Source organism: Chlorocebus sabaeus, chromosome 20 (assembly GCF_047675955.1).
Source record: "Chlorocebus sabaeus isolate Y175 chromosome 20, mChlSab1.0.hap1, whole genome shotgun sequence".
Lineage (NCBI taxonomy): Eukaryota > Metazoa > Chordata > Mammalia > Primates > Cercopithecidae > Chlorocebus > Chlorocebus sabaeus.
This window is the reverse complement of record NC_132923.1, coordinates 43351690-43374822: the sequence shown is the minus strand read 5'-3', so window position 1 is coordinate 43374822 and position 23133 is coordinate 43351690. Positions and strand designations below refer to the sequence as shown.

Below are 23133 nucleotides of genomic sequence, written 5' to 3'. Positions count from 1 at the left end.
CACACCAACATGGCACAAGTATACATATGTAACAAACCTGCACGTTATGCACATGTACCCTACAACTTAAAGTATAATAATAATAAATAAATTTAAAAAAAAAATTAGTACCCTTATCAGTACTGTTTCATGTTTCAGACTGAAAAATCATGAAGATTTTCAAGATCAACATTTTCAGCCTTTGTCTTATCAGAACTTAGAGTTTCAAATTATTCTCTGATCACAGGCTTCACTTTGGTAAAAGCCTTAAAATTGTGTCAGTATTAAGCATTTTATAATATAAGGTCATACATAAATTAGGGTTTAAGAGGGCTTAGAATTTGTAATATGTTAATATTAGATTTAAGTGCTTTTTTATATGTAAGGCATCATTTTGAGTAACATCCTCATGAGAAATACTATGGTTAAATGCCTCATTCAATTGTAATAAAGTCACAGCTGTTATATGTAAAAGACTTTGAAACACTCGCTTGATCTGTGTATGAAAAAATGTGGATATGTATTTTTAAAAATTATTATCGTTCAATCTGGGAGTCCTGGGAGTGCTTTAACAATTAGCTTAAATTATCTGTAATACCACAGTGTGAGTTAACTTTTACCCTTTTAGAATACCCTTTATTAAATTAATTGTATTGATGTCAATCTTTTTCTTTATCTATTATTCCTTTAATTTGACCCTTTCAATCTGACTTGATTGCATATATTATTTTGCTTTGAATTTATAGAAGAGGTAACCTGGTTGACCTAACTTTTTAAAATTATAATATTCCTACTATCTGTTTTGATCTTTTTCCTTTGATACGTTGTAGAGAATGCAAGATGGAGATTGAAGACAAAAAGCAGGAGCTCCTTGAAATGGATCAGGCACTTAAGGAGAGAAATTGGGAACTAAAGCAAAGAGCAGCTCAGGTTGATTTTTCTTGATTATATTTTAGTGAAGTTTTCTGTTATGACACAGTCCACAGGATTTGAGAGGTCATCAATTTTTGGTAAAATGGGCATTTTTTTAGCATATAGCATAGAGATATGTAATCTCTATCTTGATATTTTTCTAGCAAGTAGATTTTGAAAATGAAGATTAGCTTAGTATCTGAACCTTTTGATCTCTTATATTACCCTATATCAGAAGCAGCTAAGTGTTGGAGGAACAAAAATATTTGGAAGGCATTATTTAGCACTTTTTATCCAGCATAAAATGAAGTCTGAATTATTTGTCATTTATGAACACAACTATATTTTATTGTTTCTATAATGTATATGGATTGAATGTCAGTGTGTATTGTTAAAAAAAAATGTATATGAGGCTCATGAACCAGTATTAGTAAACAATGATTATTTTTCCCATTTAAAAATAATTTGAAATGAGTTTATACTTGTTATACTTGCAATAAACAATTACAAAGCCTATTCTAAGCATATAAGTTTTTGTATCAGAATAAAATTGAACAATTTAAGGTTATTTTTTAGGTTACACATTTGGATATGACTATTCGTGAACACAGAGGAGAAATGGAACAAAAAATAATTAAATTAGAAGGTACCCTGGAGAAATCAGAATTGGAACTTAAAGAATGTAACAAACAGGTAAATTATTTTAAAATTACATATTTTAAATTATTTTTTTAAAAATTTAAACTGTAACTGAAAACACCCCTTCACATAGTGGGTGTTTTGTTTGATTGTTTGTTTGTTTTTTTGAGGCGGAGTCTCGCTCTGTAGCCCAGGCTGGAGTGCAGTGCATCTGATCATACCTCACTGCAGCCTTGAGTTCCTGGGCTCAAACAATCCTCTTGCCTTGGTCTCCCCAAAGCTTTGGGATTACAGGCGTGAGCTACCACACTCTGTGGATCTTTCACTTCTTGATTAAATTTCTTCCTAGATACTTTAACTTTTTGTAGCTGCTTTATAGGATTGCCTTCTTGATTTCTTTTTCAGATTGATTGCTTTTAGTGTACAGAAATGCTACTGATTTTTGTATGTTAATTTCGTGTCTTTCAACTTGACTGAATTTATCAGTTCTTTTTTTGTTTTTGTTTCTGTTTTGAGACAAGATCTCACTCTGTCATGTGGGCTGGAGTGCAGTGTCATGATCATAGCTCACTGCCGCCTCAACATCCCAAGCTCAAGTGATCCCTCCACCTCAGTCTCCGAAGTAGCTGGGACTACAGGCGTGCACCACCATGCTTGGCTAATTTTTTAATTTTTTGTAGAAATGGGGTTTTGCCATGTTGCCTAGGTAGGTCTCAAACTCCTGGGCTCAAGCGATTTGCCCCCCTCGCTTCCCAAAGTGCTGGGATTACAGGCATGAGACACCATGCCAGCCCTGTTTATCAGTTCTAATAGTTTTTTGGGGGAGTTTTCAGGTTTTTCCAAATATAAGATTATATCCTCTGCAAACAAGGATAATTTAACTTCTCTCTTTCCAATTTGGATGCCCTTTCTTCCTCTTGTCTAGTTGCTCTAGTCAGGACTCCTAGTATTATACTGAATAATAGTGGTGAAAGTGGGCATACTTGTCTTGTTCTATATCTTAGTGGAAGGACTTTCAGTTTTTCCCTATTCCTATGATATTAACTATGGGTTTGTTGTAAATGATCTTTACTGTGTTATTTTCCTTCTTTTTTTCTTTCTTTTTTTTTTTTTTTTTTTTTTGAGACGGAGTCTTGCTCTGTCACCCAGGCTGGAGTGCAGTGGCTTGATCTCAGCTCACTGCAACCTCCGCCTCCTGGGTTCAAGCAGTTCTCTGCCTCAGCCTCCCCAGTAGCTGGGATTACAGGTGCCCACCACCACGCTCGGCTAATTTTTGTATTTGTAGTAGAGACGGGGTTTCACCATCTTGGCCAGGCTGGTCTTGAACTCCTGACCTCATGATTTAACACGCCCTGGCCTCCCAAAATGCTGGGATTACAGGCGTGAGCCACTGTGCCCAGCCTGTTATTTTCCTTCTATACCCAATTTGTTGAGAGCTTTTATCATGAAAATATGTTGGATTTTATCTGATGCTTTTCAATAATGTTTTTAATTTTAATATGAAATTATTATATGGTTTTTGTCCTTGATTCTGTTGATATAATGTATCATGTTTAATGATTTGTGCATGTTGAACCGTCTTGGCATCGCTGGGATGAATTCCACTTGGTTATGGTGAACGATCTTTTAAAAATGTTTTTGAATTCAGTTTGATGGTATTTTGTTGTGGATTCTGCATCTGTGTTCATCAGCGATATTGGCCTGTTGTTTTCTGTTTCTGTTATGTCCTTGTCTGGTTTTGGTATCGGCGTAATGGTGGCCTTGTAGAATGAGTTTAGAAGTGGGCCAGGCATGGTGGTGCCTGCCTGTAAATCCCAGCACTTTGGGAGGTCAAGGTGGGCAGATTGCCTGAGCTCAGTTCAAGACCAGCCTAGACAACCTGGTGAGACCCCATCTCTACAGAAAATACAAAAATTAGCCAAGTGTGATGGCATGTGCCTGTAGTCCCAGCTACTCAAGAGGCTGAAGTGGAAGGATTGCTTGAGCCTGGGAAGTAGAGTCTGCATTGAGCCATGAGTGCACAACTGTACCCCAGCCTGGGCGACAGAGTGAAAACCTGTCTCAAAAAAAAAAAAAAAAAAAAAAAAGCATTCCCTCTTCTTCAGTTTTTTGAAATACTTTGAGTAGAATTGGTTAGTTTTTCTTTAAATGTTTGGTAGAATTCAGCAGTGAATCTATCAGGTCCTGGGCTTTTCTTTGATGGGTGACTTTTTATTACTGCTTTTATCTCATTGCTTATTATTGTTCTATTCAAGTTTTCTGTTTCTTCATGGTTCAGTCTCAGTAGCTTGTGTGGGCCCAGGAATTTATCCATTTCTTCTAGGTTTTCCAATTTGTTGGTGTGTAGTTGTTCATAATAGTCTGTAGTGATCCTTTGTATTTCTGTGGTATGAGTTGTAATGTTTCCTTTTTTATCTCATTTTATTTATTTGGATTCTCTCTCAGTCATCTAAAGGTGTTCGTTAATTTTGTTTATCTTTTCAAGAAATCAACTCTTTGTTTCATTTATCCTCTGTATTGTTTTGTAGTCTCAATTTCATTTATTTTTGCTCTGATCTTTATTATTGCTTTCCCTCTAATAATATTGGGTTTGGCTGTTGCTATTCCAGTGTGGAAAAGGCAGTTCAAGACCAACTTGAACTTACCTTTTGTAGAGACAGGCTATGTTGCCCCTATGTTGCTCAGGCTCACATTCTTATCAGCACATGGAATTATCCAGAATACATAAATGTATTATGTATTATCCAAAATATATAATATGTTAGGCCACAAAATAAGTCTCATCAAAATTTTAAAGGTAGAAATCCTATCGAATATATTCTCAGTGCAATTCTAAAAGCATCATTTTCAGTAATATGTCCAATAATATTTTCAATAATGCTCTTAATTTTAATATGCACCTTTAGGTGCATTGTTTGTTTGAAATTTTTGTATTTTTTTTGATGTAAGCAGTTATTGCTATAAACTTTCCTCTTTGTACTGCATTCACAGTAGCCCATAGGTTTGGTATATCCATTTTTATTTGTTTCAAGACACTAACATTTTTTTTTAAATTTCTTCACTTACCCTTTGTTCATTCAGGAGCATGTTGTTTACATTTTATGTATTTGTATAATTTCTGAAGTTCTTCTTATTATTGATTTCTATTTTTATTCCATAGTGGTTAGATAATATACTTGATAGGATTTCTACCTTTTAAAATTTGATGAGACTTATTTTGTGGCCTAACCTATTTATGTATTCTGGGTAATATTCCATGTGCAGATAAGAATGTGAGCCTGGGCAACATAGTGGGACCCTGTCTCTACAAAAAGTGAAAAAAATTAGCTAGGTATGATGATGTGCACTTGTAGTCCCAGCTACTTGGGACTATAGGAGGTCGAGGCTGCGGTGAGCTATGATTGTGCCACTGCACTCCAGCCTGGGCAAAAAAAAAAAGAAAAGAAAAGAAAAGAGAGAAAAGAAAGAATATGTATTCAGCAACAGTGGATGAAATATTCTGTAAATGTCAGTTACAAAATGCCTCTTTGGCCTAGTTTGTAGTTGAACTCTGATGTTTCTTTGTTGATTTTTTCAATCTGGACAATCTGTCCATTACCGAGAGTGGGGTATTGAAGTCCCTGTCTATTGTTTTATTGCAACCACCTATTTGTCCCTTTAGATCTATTAATGTTTGCTTTATATACTCGGGAGCTTTATTTGCCTGGGTGCATAGATATTTATAATTTTTATATCCTCTTGCTAACGTGACACATTTATTATTTTATACTGGCCTTCTTTGTCTCTTTTTACTGTCTTTGATCTGTGGTCTGTTTTGTCTAAGTATAGCTATTTCTGCTCTTTTTTGATTTCCATTTAAATGGAATATTTTTTTACATTCTTTTACTTTCAGTCTATGTGTGTCTTATGAAGTGAATTTCTTTTAGGAAGCATATAGTTGGATTTCTTTTTTAATCCGTTCACCCACTCTATGTGTTTTAAATGGAAAATTTAGTCCAGTTACATTCAATGTTATTATTGATAGGTAAGGATCTGTGCCTTTCTGTTACTTGTTTTTCAGTTGTTTTGCAACTCCTCCCTTTCTTTCCCATTTACTGTCTTTCATTGTGGTTAAATGATTTTTTTCTGGTAGTATGATTAATTGGTTGCTGTTTATTTTTAGTGTATCTCTCACAGGTTTTTGCTTTGTGGTGAGACTTATACAAAACATCCTATTGTTATAACAAGTTATTAAAAACTGGTATCAACTTAACTGTGATAGTAGCAGAAACAACAAAAAAATTAAAAACCTGTGTAATTTAATCTCCTTCTCCTTCACATTTTGAATTTTTGGTGTTCCAATTAAATTTTTATATTGTCTATCTCTGAATAAATTGTTGTAATTATTTTTAATAATTTTGCCTTTTAGTCTTCTTACTAAAGATATAAGTGGTTTACACACCATGATTTCAGTGTTGGTATAACAGTCACATTAGTGGCTGTTTTGCTTAAGTTTGAAGTATTTCCTTTAGCATTTCTTGTAGGACAGGTCTAGTAGTGATAAATTTCCTCAGCTTTTGTTTAGGAAAGTGTCTCTTCTTCATTTCTGAAGGATAACTCTGCTTGGCACAGTATTCATGATTGGCAGGGTTTTTTTGTTCAACACTGAGTATGTCATCTTACTCCCTCCTGGTCTGTAAGATTTCTGCCGAGGAGTCTGCTACCAGGCATATTGGATCTTCCTTATATATTATTTGCTTCTTTTCTCTCACTGCTTTCAGGATCCTGTCTTTGTCTTTGATCTTTGAGAGTTTCATTATAATATGTCTTAGGGTGTTATTATTTGGGTTGAATCTGATTAGCGATCTTTGACCTCTTTATACCTGCATATTTATATCTTTCCTCAGGTTTGGAAATTTTTCTGTTGTTTCCTTATAAAAACTTTCTACCCCTTTGTCTTTCTCAGTTCCCTCTTTAACTCCAGTAATTCAAATATTTGCTTTTTTGATGTTGTCCCAAAGATCCCATAAGCTTTGTTTATTCCTTTTTATTCCATTTTTCCTCCTCTCACTGTCTAGTCTGTCTGTCTGTCTATCTATCGATCTATCTATCTATCTATCTATCTATCTATCTATCTTTATCTATCTGTCTAATTAACTTACATGGGGTCTCTGTTACCCAGAGGTGGAGTGCAGTGGCACAATCATAGCTCAGTGTCGCGTTTACCACCTGGGCTCAAAGAATCCTCCCACTTCCGCCTTATGAGTAGCTAAGATTACAGGTGCATGCCACCACACCTGGCTAATTAAAAAAAATATTTTTTTGGGGGGATGGAGTTTCACTATGTGACTCAGTCTGGTCTCAAACTCCTGGGCTCAAGTGATCCTCTCAGCCTACTGAGTATCTGGGATTACAGGTGTGAGCCACCATCCTCAGCTAGGATTATATACTTTTTTTTTTATTATTATACTTTAAGTTCTAGGGTACATGTGCATAACGTGCAGGTTTGTTACATATGTATACTTGTGCCATGTTGGTGTGCTGCACCCATCAACTCGTCAGCACCCATCAACTCATCATTTACATCAGGTATAACTCCCAATGCCATCCCTCCCCCCTCCCCCCTCCCCATAATAGGCCCCGGTGTGTGATGTTCCCCTTCCCAAGTCCAAGTGATCTCATTGTTCAGTTCCCACCTATGAGTAAGAACATGCGGTGTTTGGTTTTCTGTTCTTGCAATACTTTGCTGAGAATGATGGTTTCCAGCTATATCCATGTCCCTACAAAGGATACAAACTCATCCTTTTTTATGGCTGCATAGTATTCTATGGTGTATATGTGCCACATTTTCTTAATCCAGTCTGTCACTGATGGACATTTGGGTTGATTCCAAGTCTTTGCTATTGTGAATAGTGCCACAATGAACATACGTGTGCATGTGTCTTTATAGCAGCATGATTTATAATCCTTTGGGTATATAACCAGTAATGGGATGGCTGGATCATATGGTACTTCTAGTTCTAGATCCTTGAGGAATCACCATACTGTTTTCCATAATGGTTGAACTAGTTTACAGTCCCACCAACAGTATAAAAGTGTTCCTATTTCTCCACATACTCTCCATCACCTGTTGTTTCCTGACTTTTTAATGATTGCCATTCTAACTGGTGTGAGATGGTATCTCATTGTGGTTTTGATTTGCATTTCTCTGATGGCCAGTGATGATGAGCATTTTTTCATGTGTCTGTTGGCTGTATGCATGTCTTCTTTTGAGAAATGTCTGTTCATATCCCTTGCCCACTTTTTGATGGGGTGTTTTTTTCTTGTAAATTTGTTTGAGTTCTTTGTAGGTTCTGGATATTAGCCCTTTGTCAGATGAGTAGATTGCAAAAATTTTCTCCCATTCTGTAGGTTGCCTGTTCACTGTGATGGTAGTTTCTTTTGCTGTGCAGAAGCTCTTTAGTTTAATGAGATCCCATTTGTCAATTTTGGCTTTTGTTGCCGTTGCTTTTGGTGTTTTAGACATGAAGTCCTTGCCCATGCCTATGTCCTGAATAGTATTACCTAGGTTTTCTTCTAGGGTTTTTATGGTTTTAGGTCTAACATTTAAGTGTCTAATCCATCTTGAATTAATTTTCGTATAAGGAGTAAGGAAAGGATTCAGTTTCAGCTTTCTGCTTATGGCTAGCCAATTTTCCCAGCACCATTTATTAAATAGGGAATCCTTTCCCCATTTCTTGTTTCTCTCAGGTTTGTCAAAGATCAGATGGCTGTAGATGTGTGGTATTATTTCTGAGGACTCTGTTCTGTTCCATTGGTCTATATGTCTGTTTTGGTACCAGTACCATGCTGTTTTGGTTACTGTAGCCTTGTAATATAGTTTGAAGTCAGGTAGTGTGATGCCTCCAGCTTTGTTCTTTTGACTTAGGATTGTCTTGGCAATGCGGGCTCTTTTTTGGTTCCATATGAACTTTAAAGTAGTTTTTTCCAATTCTGTGAAGAAAGTCACTGGTAGCTTGATGGGGATGGCATTGAATCTATAAATTACCTTGGGCAGTATGGCCATTTTCACAATATTGATTCTTCCTATCCATGAGCATGGTATGTTCTTCCATTTATTTGTGTCCTCTTTTATGTCACTGAGCAGTGGTTTGTAGTTCTCCTTGAAGAGGTCCTTTACATCTCTTGTAAGTTGAATTCGTAGGTATTTTATTCTCTTTGAAGCAATTGTGAATGGAAGTTCATTCCTGATTTGGCTCTCTGTTTGTCTGTTACTGGTGTATAAGAATGCTTGTGATTTTTGCACATTGATTTTGTATCCTGAGACTTTGCTGAAGTTGCTTATCAGCTTAAGGAGATTTTGGGCTGAGATGATGGGGTTTTCTGAGTATACAATCATGTCATCTGCAAAGAGGGACAATTTGACTTCTTCTTTTCCTAACTGAATACCCTTGATTTCTTTCTCTTGCCTGATTGCCCTAGCCAGAACTTCCAACACTATGTTGAATAGGAGTGGTGAGAGAGGGCATCCCTGTCTTGTGCTAGTTTTCAAAGGGAATGCTTCCAGTTTTTGCCCATTCAGTATGATATTGGCTGTAGGCTTGTCATAAATAGCTTTTATTATTTTGAGATACATTTCATCGGTACCTAGTTTGACAGTTTTTAGCATGAAGGGCTGTTGAATTTTGTCAAAAGCCTTTTCTGCATCTATTGAGATAATCATGCGGTTTTTGTCTTTGGTTCCGTTTATGTGATGGATTACGTTTATCAATTTGTGTATGTTGAACCAGCCATGCATCCCAGGGAAAAAGCCAACTTGATTGTGGTGGATAAGCTTTTTGATGTGCTGCTGGATTCAGTTTCCCAGTATTTTATTGAGGATTTTCGCATCGATGTTCATCAGGGATATTGGTCTAAAATTCTCTTTTTTTGTTGTGTCTCTGCCAGGCTTTGGTATCAGGATGATGCTGGCCTCATAAAATGAGTTAGGGAGGATTCCCTCTTTTTCTATTGATTGGAATAGTTTCAGAAGGAATGGTACCATCTCCTCCTTGTACCTCTGGTAGAATTCAGCTGTGTATCCATCTGGTCCTGGATTTTTTTTGGTTGGTAGGCTATTAATTATTGCCTCAATTTCAGAGCCTGCTTTTGGTCTATTCAGGGATTCAACTTCTTCCTGGTTTAGTCTTGGGAGAGTGTAAGTTTCCAGGAAATTATCCATTTCTTCTAGATTTTCTAGTTTGTTTGCGTAGAGGTGTTTATAGTATTCTCTGATGGTAGTTTGTATTTCTGTGGGGTCAGTGGTGATATCCCCTTTATCATTTTTTATTGCATCTGTTTGATTCTTCTCTCTTTTCTTCTGTATTAGTCTTGCTAGCGGTCTATCAATTTTGTTGATATTTTCAAAAAACCAACTCCTGGAATCACCGTTTTTTTGGAGGGTTTTTTGTGTGTCTATCTCCTGCAGTTCTGCTCTGATCTTAGTTATTTCTTGCCTTCTGCTAGCGTTTGAATGTGTTTTCTCTTGCTTCTCTAGTTCTTTTAATTGTGATGTTAGAGTGTCAATTTTAGATCTTTCCAGCTTTCTCTTGTGGGCATTTAGTGCCATAAATTTCCCTCTACACACTGCTTTAAATGTGTCCCAGAGATTCTAGTATGTTGTATGTTTGTTCTCATTGGTTTCAAAGAACATCTTTATTTCTGCCTTCATTTCATTATGTACCCAGTAGTCATTCAGGAGCAGGTTGTTCAGTTTCCATGTAATTGAGCAGTTTTGGTTGAGTTTCTTAGTCCTGAGTTCTAGTTTGATTGCACTGTGGTCTGAGAGACAGTTTGTTATAATTTCTGTTCTTGTACATTTGCTGAGGAGTGCTTTACTTCCAGTTATGTGGTCAATTTTGGAATAAGTGTGATGTGGTGCTGAGAAGAACGTATATTCTGTTGATTTGGGGTGGAGAGTTCTGTAGATGTCTATTAGGTCCGCTTGGTGCAGAGATGAGTTCAATTCCTGGATATCCTCGTTAACTTTCTGTCCGTTGATGTGTCTAATGTTGACAGTGGGGTGTTGAAGTCTCCCATTATTATTGTATGGGAGTCTAAGTCTCTTTGTAAGTCTCTAAGGACTTGCTTTATGAATCTGGGTGCTCCTGTATTGGGTGCATATATATTTAGGATAGTTAGCTCTTCCTGTTGAATTGATCCCTTTACCATTATGTAATGGCCTCTTTGTCTCTTTTGATCTTTGATGGGTTAAAGTCTCTTTTATTAGAGACTACGATTGCAACCCCTGCTTTTTTTTGTTCTCTGTTTGCTTAGTAGATCTTCCTCCATCCCTTTATTTTGAGCCTATGTGTGTCTCTGCATGTGAGATGGTTCTCCTGAATACAGCAAACTGATGGGTCTTGACTCTATCCAGTTTGCCAGTCTGTGTCTTTTAATTGGACCATTTAGTCCACTTACATTTAAGGTTAATATTGTTATGTGTGAACTTGATCCTGTCATTATGATATTAGCTGGTTATTTTGCTCGTTAGTTGATGCAGCTTCTTCCTAGCATCAATGTTCTTTACATTTTGGCATGTTTTTGCGATGGCTGGTACTGGTTGTTCCTTTCCATGTTTAGTGCTTCCTTCAGGGTCTCTTGTAAGGCAGGCCTGGTGGTGAAAAATCTCTAAGCATTTACTTGTCTGTAAAGGATTTTATTTCTCCTTCACTTATGAAACTTAGTTTGGCTGGATATGAAATTCTGGGGTGAAAATTCTTTTCTTTAAGAATGTTAAATATTGGCCCCTACTCTCTTCTGGCTTGTAGAGTTTCTGCCAAGAGATCTGCTGTTAGTCTGATGGGCTTCCCTTTGTGGGTAACCCGACCTTTCTCTCTGGCTGCCCTAAACAGTTTTTCCTTCATTTCAACTTTGGTGAATCTGACAATTATGTGTCTTGGAGTTGCTCTTCTCGAGGAGTATCTTTGTGGCATTCTTTGTATTTCCTGAATTTGAATGTTGGCCTGCTTTACTGGGTTGGGGAAGTTCTCCTGGATGATATCCTGAAGAGTGTTTTCCAACTTGGTTCCATTTTCCCCCTCACTTTCAGGCACCCCAGTCAGACGTAGATTTGGTCTTTTCACATAATCCCATAGTTTTTGAAAGCTTTGTTCATTTCTTTTTCCTCTTTTTTCTTTAGACTTCTTTTCTCGCTTCATTTCACTCATTTGATTCTCAATCGCTGATACTCTTTCTTCCAGTTGATCGAGTCGGTTTACTGAAGCTTGTGCATTTGTCACGTATTTCTCGTGTCATGGTTTTTATCTCTGTCAGTTCGTTTATGGCCTTCTCTGCATTGATTATTCTAGTTATCCATTCTTCCATTCTTTTTTCAAGATTTTTAGTTTCCTTGCACTAGGTACGTAATTCCTCCTTTAGCTCTGAGAAGTTTGATGGACTGAAGCCTTCTTCTCTCAACTCGTCAAAGTCATTCTCCATCCAGCTTTGATCCATTGCTGGCGATGAGCTGCGTTCCTTTGGAGGGGGAGATGCACTCTTATTTTTTGAATTTCCAGCTTTTCTGCCCTGCTTTTTCCCCATCTTTATGGTTTAATATGCCTTTGGTGTTTGATAATGGTGACGTACTGATGGGCTTTTGGTGTGGGTGTCCTTCCTGTTTCTTAGTTTTCCTTCTAACAGTCAGGACCCTCAGCTGTAGGTCTGTTGGAGATTGCTTGAGGTCCACTCCAGACCCTGTTTGCCTGGGTATCAGCAGCAGAGGCTGCAGAAGATAGAATATTGCTGAACAGTGAGTGTACCTGTCTGATTCTTGCTTTGGAAGCTTCGTCTCAGGGGTGTACCCTGCCGTGTGAGGTGTGGGGTGTCGGTCTGTCCCTAGTGGGGGATGTCTCCCAGTTAGGCTACTCAGGGGTCAGGGACCCACTTGAGCAGGCCGTCTGTCCGTTCTCAGATCTCAACTTCCTTGTTGGGAGATCCACTGCTCGCTTCAAAGCTGTCAGACAGGGTTGTTTACGTCTGCAGAGGTTTTTGCTGCTTTTTTGTTTGTTTGTTTAGCTGTGCCCTGTCCCCAGAGGTGGAGTCCACAGAGACAGGCAAACCTCCTTGAGCTGCTGTGGGCTCCACCCAGTTCGAGCTTCCCAGCAGCTTTGTTTACCTACTTAAACCTCAGCAATGGTGGGCGCCCCTCCCCCAGCCTCGCTGCTGCCTTTGCCATTAGATCACAGACTGCTGTGCTAGCAATGAGGGAGGCTCCGCGGGCGTGGGACCCTCCCGGCCAGGTGTGGGATATAATCTCCTGGTGTGCCGTTTGCTAAGACCCGTGGTAAAGTGCAGTATTGGGGTGGGAGTTACCCAATTTTCCAGGTATTGTGTGTCTCAGTTCCCCTGGCTAGGAAAAGGGATTTCCTTTCCCCTTGTGCTTCCCAGGTGAGGCAATGCCTCGCCCTGCTTCAGCTCTCGCTGGTCGGGCTGCAGCAGCTGACCAGCACCGATTGTCCAGCACTCCCTAGTGAGATGAACCTGGTACCTCAGTTGAAAATGCAGAAATCACCCATCTTCCGTGTCGCTGGCCCTGGGAGCTGGAGACTGGAGCTGTTCCGATTCGGCCATCTTGCTCCGCCCCTATATACTTTCAAATAGTCCATCTTCAAGCTCACTGATTCTGTTTGACCCATTCTGCTGTTGATGCTCTTTTTTTCGTTTTTCACTTCATTTATTGTATTTTTCAGCTCCAAAATTTTTGTTTGATATTTTAAAAATTATTTTATTCTCTGTTAAATTTTTCTGATAAATTTCTCAATTGATTCTCTGCATCTTCTTAGAGTTTGTTGAACTTCCTTAAAATAACTATTTTCATTTCTTTGAGAGATCACTGTCTGGTGCCTGATTTTGTTCATTTGGTAAGGTTGTATTTCTTTGAATGTTCTTGATGCTTGTAGGTATGCAATGATATCTGCATATTTAGGGACTAGGTATTTATTTTAGTTTTTGCAGTCTGGCTTAGTTTGTGCTTGTCCTTTTTGGGAGGCCCTTCCAAAAAGGCAAACTGGCTTTTGTGTTCCCTGAGGCTGTGATCACTGCAGCTGTTGAACACTGGAGAATGATCTACATCCAGGCTTGCTGCAGGTCTTATGAGGGCTCCAAGGTTGACATGGCTTTCCAGCCCACGTGGACCTGGGAAAGGTTCAAGTTGCATACTAAGGCTGTGGGAATGCTTTCCAGGGACCCAGGTCCAGAAGGCTGTCCTGGTGGCCCAGAAGGGCATGTTTCCCAGTAAATCTTTTGACAGGTGGGATGAGTCTCTAGTTGGAATGAGAGGGGCTGGAGTGGAGACTGGCCCTCTTGGGATATGTTGTGGAATGGAGGCTGGAGAGCCCAGTCTCAGCTTAGAAGGGCACACGTAGCCCAGCAAGCTCCTTCAAAGGATATTTCCCCAATGACAGTGTGAGGAGCTGGAGTTGAGACTGGGCCCCCTCAGCATCTGCTGTGGGATGAAGGCTGGAGAACCTATATTGTTGGCCCAAACAGGGCCAACAGGTCTCAGCTTAGATGGAATAGTTCCCTGTCTGCAGTAGGAGGTGCTGGAGCTGAAATTTAACCCCTTTAGCATCTGCTGTGGGACAGAGGCAGGAGAGCCTGTCTCATTATTTCAGAGGGGCAGGTGTCTCCCAGCAAGTACCTGCACAGATGGGATAGTTCCCTGATTGCAGCAGGAGAGTTAGAGCTGAGACTGGGTCCCTTTGGGATCTGCTGTGGGACAGAAGTTGGCAAGCCTTTCAAGGAGGCTTAGACTCCTAGGCTGCAGGATAAGGACAGGTCTCCGTTTGGGTCTGTGTGTGAGCAGCTCTGAGCTGGGACTGCAACTGAGGGGAGTTGGAGCAGAGTCACCAGGCAACTTTCTGGTTCACTGCTGAGACTGATGTCAGCAGGGAGAGAGCCTTTCCACTAAGGCACTAGTATGCATGATTCCTTATGGACCCCTTTGCAGATAGTTGTGCTTGTAGGCTCAAGGCCAAATGGAGCTGTAGCCAAGTCCCTTGGGGATGTGGGCTATTTCCAGGCTTGAACCCAGAAGCAAGCTTGACGTAACAGCCAACTGGGTTTCTGTCTGTGCTCTCAAAATAACCCTCCCACGTCTTCGTCTCTACCAGGATTTCACAAACCCCTACCTGAATCCTGAGGCTCCTGCAAAGAGACTTGACTGTGGATAGGTGCAGGATTCTTTTTTTGTTTTATTTTAAATTAACAGTGTTTATTTATCTCTAGATATTGTTGAGAGACTGGGGTGAAGACACAATTTTCATTTTGTAATTTACAGACTTCTATAAGCTAAAACAAAAACAAAAAAGTCTTCTCTAATATAATGGTAGAATACAACTTCTATTTATTTTTAGTTTTTTAAATTTCAGTCGCTTCTGGGGTACAAGTAGTTTTTGGTTACATAGATACATTTTATAGTGGTGAAGTCTGAGAGGGTGCAGGATTCCTGTTGTTGTGGGAGAATGTGAGTTACCCTTTATTCTGCCTTTCTGGTAACGTCCAAGAACAAGAATTCTTGTGCTTATTTCCAAGATATGATTGCCTTAAGAAGAATACCTGTTTATATTTTGCTTTTAGATATAAGTGTTTAAAGCTTGACTTACTTGGAACACAGCATTGATTAAATTATATTTCATTAGTTTTATTGATACTGCTTATCTGTTTAAAATTCAGATAGAAAGTTTGAATGACAAGTTACAAAATGCTAAAGAACAGCTTCGAGAAAAAGAGTTTATAATGCTACAAAATGAACAGGAGATAAGTCAACTGAAAAAAGAAATCGAAAGAACACAACAAAGGATGAAAGAAATGGAGAGTGTAAGCAAATTATTTCCACCTAAGGAACAAGTGATAGTCTCTGTTGAGTGAAATGAATCTTTATGTTTTAAACTGGTTGGTTTTAATATACAAAAACTGTGCCATAATTGTTTTTAGGCTAGTTATTTGTGCCAGAAACCTGTTAGTTTCTTTGACCTTTTAAAATATTTTTCTGATGGTCTAGGTATAGGCAAAGACAATGTCTCATTTATCTCTGTATACAGGCCTTTGCATGGTATCTTTCATATAGTAAATCTACAATATATGCTTATTTGCTTGACAAATATTTATTGAGAAACTGCTGTGTAACAGAATTGAGGAGTCAGCTTTTTTTTTTTTTGAGACGGAGTCTCTCTCTATCACCCAGGCTGGAGTGCAGTGGCACAATCTCGGCTCATTGCAACCTCCGCTTTCCGGGTTCAAGTGATTCTCCTGCCTCAGCTTCCCAAGTAGCTGGGATTACAGGTGCCTGCCACCACGCCTGGCTAATTTTTGTATTTTCACCATACTGGCCAGGCTCGTTTGAAACTCCTGACCTTGTGATCCGCCCACCTCGGCCTCCCAAAGTGCCGGGATTACAGGCGTGAGCCACTGTGCCTGGCCGAAGAGTCAGCTATTAATAAGATACAGTGTTTTGTGTATTGGGAACTCCATCGAAAGGATGGATAAATAAATAATTGCACATTATTAAGACCAAGTGCACTGACTTGCCAGATGAAGTTTGATGACTTCATATCATCACTATGCATGTGCGTTGACTGGTGAATTCATTCCTCCACTTGCCTTTTTAAAAAGTGAATTTAGGGTCAGGCACGGTGACTCACACCTGTAATGCCAGCATTTTGGGAGGCCAAGTTGGCAGGATCATTTGAGCCCAGAAATTCAAGACCAGCCTGGGCATTGTAGCAGTGGGACCCCTGTCTCTACAAAAACCTTTAAAAACTAGCTAGGTGTGGTGATGCATGCCTGTGGTCCCAGCTACTTGGGAGGCTGAGGTGGGAGGATTGCTTGAGCCTTGGAGGTCAAGGCACAGTGATTTGTGATCACACCACTGCCCTCCAATCTGGGCAACAGAGCAGGAGCCTTTACCAAACGAAGAAGAAAAGGAACAAGAGGAGGAAGAGGAAGAAGAAGAAGAAGAAGAAGGAGGAGGTGGGGAGGGGGAGAAATACTTTATTTGAAATTTAATTGAGTAATATAAAACCATTTCAGTGGGAGTAGCAGCCCCAGTGACAAGTTTTACTTTCACAGAGAATAAGACCTTAACCCAGCTGTGTGGATTAAATGGTGGATTTTAATTATCTATACCAATATATTCTCTTTGACATAGATAATCAAATGTTAACTTCTCTTTTCTCTTTATGTTTTCTGTTATAAGTGTTACTTTCAAAATGATAAAAGATTATATGGCTGGTATATGTTACAGTCATGTAATATATATCAATAAGAGTCCCAATTATGGTATTTTTGTCATTTTCTTACAGATTTTTTTTTCTTGAATATCAGTTTCACAGTGGGTGATACTCATTGTATGTTACATTTTAACATACTCATTGTATGTTAAAGGATTTAGTTGGAAGGGGGAAATTTACTTATTAAGCAAAATCAGAATAAGAAATAGGTTATCTGTATATTTCATTCTGAAACCTACAAATACCTTATGTTTTTCAGGTTATGAAAGAGCAGGAACAGTACATTGCCACTCAGTACAAGGAGGCCATAGATTTGGGGCAAGAATTGAGGCTAACCCGGGAGCAGGTGCAGAACTCTCATACAGAATTGGCGGAGGCTCGTCGTCAACAAGTCCAAGCACAGAGAGAAACAGAAAGGCTCTCTAGTGAACTGGAGGATATAAAGCAACTCTCTAAAGAGAAAGTAATCCCTATTTTAAATAATCTTATGTTTCTGAAATCTTACCAATTTTAGCATTCACTTTTTTGAACTGTAGAATATAGTTCTTGCAAAAATGAACTGTATCACACAACAGTGTGAATGTACTTAATCCCACCGAATTATACACTTAAAAATGGTTAAAATGGTCAATTTTGTGTATGTTTTACCACAATATTAGAAAATGATGAACTGTGTTATATATAGATAACTTTGTAATATAACCGGGAAGTCCTTCAGAACTGCGTTTTGGCCAAACTAGTTCTCAATAAATTGAGTTATAAAGCACTTCTAGACTTTTAAGTGAGTTCAGGCTCTTACTTGAAGAAAAATAAAGCTAATCTTTTCTGAGTAAACATTTTTACATTTGTCGTGACTCTTAAAAATGAAAACTATTGTCTGGGCAAGGTGGCTCAGGCCTGTAATCCCAGTACTTTGGGAGGCCGAGGCAGGCGGATCACAAGGTCAGAAGTTCAAGACCAGCCTGGCCAATATGGTGAAACACCGTCTCTACCAAAAATACAAAAAAAATTAGCCAGGCTTGGTGGTGGGCACCTGTAGTCCCAGCTACTTGGGAGGCTGAGGCAGGGGGATCGCTTGAACCCAGGAGGCAGAAGTTGCAGTGAGCTGAGGTCATGCCACTGCACCCCACCCTGGGCAACAGAGAGAGACTCCATCTCAAAAAAAAAAAAAAAAAAAAAAAAAAAAGAAAACTATCCAAATTTGTAACTATGTAAATTTGTAACTTTTAGGAAACCTGTATTTCAAAACCCTTGGTTGGTAAAGTAACTTGGAGGTAAAGTGCTTTTAAAAAGCAAGAGTACTAATATAAATTTTATTTTCCCAGTATTTGGTAGGAAGTTAACTACTTGGCTTAAAAATATTTAGATTGGTATACTTGGGTTAATTATTTAGACTTTAAGAAAACGTGTTTATTGATGTTGCAAAAAAAATTTCTGCTTTCCATTGTGGTTACGAACATAGGAATTGAATTAAAATATTTTTACCTTTAATTTTGGTTAAACCTACCTATGTTGTTATTCACATTTCTGGATGGTTAGACCAGTAAAGCATACATAGAGAATGTTTATTAGAGAGATATTATACATTTGGGGTTCTTGGAAAGGAAAGCTATCTACTTTTATCTCATTTCTGCCTTTATCAATAGTGTCAAAGTATAGTACAATTGGTTTTTATTTGATAAGCTAAGCTCACTTTAAAAAGTGAATTAAAGTGAGGAATTTTTAAATTGACAGTGATTTAAATATTATATTTTAACCCAAAACTAAATATATATTGATATGTTTCTCCTTTGATGTAGGGCCAAACCTTGGTTCTTTTTGTATGAGTTATTTGATTAGAATTCTACCTAGTCTTTCTCACATAACTAGAATCCTACCTGGTCTTTCATCGCACTAGATTCCATCATCTATCGTTTCCAATGTTGCTTTCTTTGAAGTGGAGGAAGAATTAATTAAAAGACATTTGTAAATGAATCAGACTAAGACATGTTATATTTTTATGGGACCTCCTACAATATTTTATAACAATTTTGAGTGCTTCTAATTGGATAGCAAAATGTTCATGACTTACTCATTGAGCTAGTTCAAAACATATAACTTAGTTTTTGAATAAAAACTTTGCTTATTTTATCATGTTCATAATCTATAATAATATTACAAAATTAAAATTACAAGCACAGTTAGCTAAATTAGCATAAATAAGTTTGGAAAAAAACACAACTGACTCTTGATAAACAGACAATATATATAGTGAGCAAAAATATACAAGCATACCTAGTAGTAGACTGTTATCTGCCAGAGTCCAGTGTCCAGTCGTTATTATTAATAGTTCATTTTATAGAAAGCATTGGTTAGTGAACATCTAATTTATGATGACAGCAAACAATTACATTAATACTCTCCCATTAATAGTCTCTGAAATGTCTAGATTTTAAAGCATACTATTTAGTAAGTTAACTTTGTGTCTGTGTTTATATAATATAAAAAATTAAACTACTTCCAATAATGCACTGGATTAGTTTAGCTATAATAACCAAATAAGTTTTATAGCTTTTACTCAATATGTCATTTTTAAGGATGCTCATGGAAACCATTTAGCTGAAGAATTGGGGGCTTCTAAAGTACGTGAAGCTCATTTAGAAGCAAGAATGCAAGCAGAAATCAAGAAATTGTCAGCAGAAGTAGAATCTCTCAAAGAAGCTTATCATATGGAGGTAAAGAAAAATTTAATTTGTTTTGGTAGTGCCCACTAAAGTAGGTTGACCTATCTGGACAAAAGTATGAGTCCAGCTCTTAAGTGTTCATTATTGAATAATACATTGTGGTCTTCATTTCTGGTAGCCTACACATATAGCTTTCACTTTAATACACTGTGGGGTTAAGAGCTTGAATTCTTGAGCCAGGCAACCTGGTTCTAAACCCTGGCTCACCACGGAGCCACCTGTATTACCTTGGGTAAGTTACTTAACCTCTGTCTAAAATGGATATAATAACAGTATCTACCTCATAGAACTGTGGTGAATATTAAATAAATTAATATATAAATTATAAAATAGCATTTATAAAAGATTAGCGGGGGATATTTAATAACTGATATAAATAGTTTCATGTGATGTGAATCTATAATGCTTTGCAATTTTCAACATTTTTTCTTATAGTAACTTAGCTAGAGAGGTAATACTAGAGCCTTTTTATCTGTCAACATGTCTTGAGCCTTCATAGAAATGGGCAGTATTATTAACTAGTATAGCATTTTTTATCTTTTTAAAAACTACATTTGAAGATATTACCCAAAATCTTTGTATATGATGTATTATGTTTAGTGCTAATAAAGCATTTTTCTAATATGGCAAGGGTTGCAAATACATTTATGTTAAACTCCAGGGGAGTTTCGTGACATTTTTGTGGGTGATTGGTAGGGCTTGTGGGGACCATGTCTTGCTTAAAGACATTTGGAATTATATGTCTCTGAAAGCATTGTGCCTGTCAAACAAAACAAGCTGAATCTAATCCTAAGGCTAAGAATTTGCAACCTTTGATCTTTAGAGACAAATGTGAATGAATGCTGTTGGACTCAGCATAAGTATATAATTGTTATTAACAGCTCAACTTAGTAACCATCAGTAATAATTAGGCGCTCTCAAGTGTTTGCCCTTAACTACTCATTACACTTTCATTATATGGCCTCTGTTCTGTTTTTAAGTGTAATTATCCAATTTTTTCTTTTAGTTTTATAAGCCACCTGAAATTATAAATATATAGAACATAAACTGTAAAATTAGTTCAGTATTGCTATCTTTTTAAAAAAGATTTGGGGTCTGTGTTGCTCAGACTGGCCTCAAATTCCAGAGCTCAGATAACCCTCCCTCCTCAGCCTCTAAGTAGCTGGGAGTAAAAGCACATGCCGACTGGGCGCATTGGCTCACACCTGTAATCCCAGCACTTTGGGAGGCCAAGACAGGTAGATCACTTGAGATCAGGAGTTTGAGACCAGCCTGACCAACATGGCGATACCCTATCTCTACTAAAAATACAAAAATTAGCTGGGCGTGGTGGCGCATGCCTGTAATCCCAGCTACTCAGGAGGTTAAGGCAGGAGTATTGCTTGAACCCAGGAGGCAGAGGTTGCAAGGAGCCGAGATCGTGCCATTGCAATCAAGCCTGAGTGACAAGAGTGAAACTCCGTCTCAAAAAAAAAAAATAAGCACATGCCACTGCATTTTAATATTTGATATTGCTATTTAATATTTGATATTAATATTTTGTATATAATATTGAAGTATATATTTTTACCTGTTTGGAAGTTGACAAAAATTTTCTTTTAAAATATATATGTTGTTTGAATATAAAAATAAGAGGATATGGTATTAAAGTAATAGAGAGCTGGAAAAGAGGATCAATAATTTTTAACAGTTCTTATTATACTTTAAAAGTATTTTTTTTCTTTTTTTTTATACTTTAAGTTCTGGGGTACATGTGCAGAACATGCAGTTTTGTTACATAGGTATACATGTGCCATGGTGGTTTGCTGCACCCATCAACCTGTCACCTACATTAGGTATTTCTCCTAATGTCATCCCTCCCCTAGCCCCCCACCCCGTGACAGGCCCTGGTGTGTGATGTTCCCCTCCCTATGTCCATGTGTTCTCATTGTTTAACTCCCACTTATGAGTGAGAACATGCGGTGTTTGGTTTTCTGTTCTTGTGATAGTTTGCTGAGAATGATGGTTTCCAGCTTCATCCATGTCCCTGCAAAGGACATGAACTCTCTTTTTTTATGTCTGCATAGTATTCCATGGTGTATATGTGCCACATTTTCTTTATCCAGTCTATTATTGATGGACATTTGGGTTGGTTCCAAGTCTTTGTTATTGTGAATAGTGCTGCAATAAACATACGTGTGCCTGTGCCTTTATAGTAGAATGATTTATAATCCTTTGGGTATATACCCAGTAATGGGATTGCTGGGTCAAATGGTATTTCTAGTTCTAGATCAACAGTATTTTTTAATATATAGGTTTCCAAATTGTCAGAAAATCCCTTAATAATAAATGCAAAACTCCTGACTTTTTGGAGGAGAATGAGATTGTTTTAACTTTTAATTGTGGAAATTTTAAATATATTTAAAAATAGTATAAATAGTATACATCCTCATATTTATTTTTGAATGTTAATAATTATCAATGCATAGCCAATTTATTTCATCTATAAATACATTGACCATTTTCTTTATCTAAAAGAGAATACTTTTGAGAATGAAAAGGAATGCTATAGTAATTACATGAGGGAACCAGGCATAAAACCCAGACAGTCCTAAGCATTCTTGGAAGTGTGTCAACATACCTTTAACCTTTGAAAGCACAATGCTTTCAAAGAGAGATGATTCTAAATGTATTTAAGCAAGACATGGTCCCCACAAGCCCCACCAATCTAAGCAAGACATGGTCCCCACAAACCCCACCAATCACCCACAAAATTGTTACCAAACTCCCTTGAACGGCGTTTAACATAAATGTTAAACCCATTCCCAAGCCATCCCCCATATTCACATATTATTTGAAGCAAATTTTAGACATAATTATTTCATCCGTAAATAATTTATGTAGACATAATTATTTCATCTGTTCAAAAATAAACATGAGGATGTATACTATTTATACTATTCTATATTCAGTAAGTATTTTGTATTAGTCCATTTTCACACTGCTATAAAGAAATACCTGAGATTGTGTAATTTATAAAGAAAAAGGTTTAATTAACTCCCAGTTTCACATGGCTGGGGACACCTCAGGAAACTTAAAATCACGGCAGAAGGTTAAGGGAAAGCAAAGCATGTCTTACCTGACAGCAGGAGAGAGAGAGTGTGTGGAAATGCCACACTTTCAAACCATCACATCTCAGGAGAATGAACTTACTATCATGAGAACAGCTTGGGGGAACTGCCCCCATGATCCAGTAAGCTCCCACCAGGTACCTTCCTCCATACATGGGGATTACAATTCAAGATGAGATTTCGGTGGGGACACAGAGCCAAGCCGTATCATTCCAACTCTGGCCCCTGCCAGATCTCATGTCCTTCTCACATTTCAAAACACAATCATACCTTCCCAACAGAACCCCAAAGTCTTAACTCATTCCAGCATTAACCCAAAAGTTCAAGTCCAAAGTCTCATCTGAGACAAGCCAAGTTGCTTCTGTCTATGAGCTTATAAAATAAAAAACAAGTTAGTTACTTCCAAAATACAATGGGGATACAGGCATTGGGTAAATGTTCCCCTTCCAAATGGGAAAAATTGGCCAAAACAAAGAGGCTGCAGGGCCCATGCAAATCTGAAACCCAGTGGGGCAGTCATTA

The 23133-nt window shown here is 37.9% G+C and overlaps 1 protein-coding gene across 6 annotated transcripts in view; it reads left to right on the top strand.

The window, feature by feature from the left end:
• Nucleotides 1-23133, top strand: part of CCDC18 (coiled-coil domain containing 18) — a 109953-nt gene that overhangs the window by 67183 nt on the left and 19637 nt on the right. For all 6 annotated transcript variants that reach the window (XM_073008570.1, XM_073008571.1, XM_073008569.1 and 3 more), the window contains 5 exons: nucleotides 810-909; nucleotides 1468-1584; nucleotides 15223-15366; nucleotides 17038-17241; nucleotides 19355-19492. In XM_073008570.1, coding sequence (XP_072864671.1) covers nucleotides 810-909; nucleotides 1468-1584; nucleotides 15223-15366; nucleotides 17038-17241; nucleotides 19355-19492 — 703 coding nt within the window. The remainder of the gene's footprint in view (nucleotides 1-809; nucleotides 910-1467; nucleotides 1585-15222; nucleotides 15367-17037; nucleotides 17242-19354; nucleotides 19493-23133) is intronic.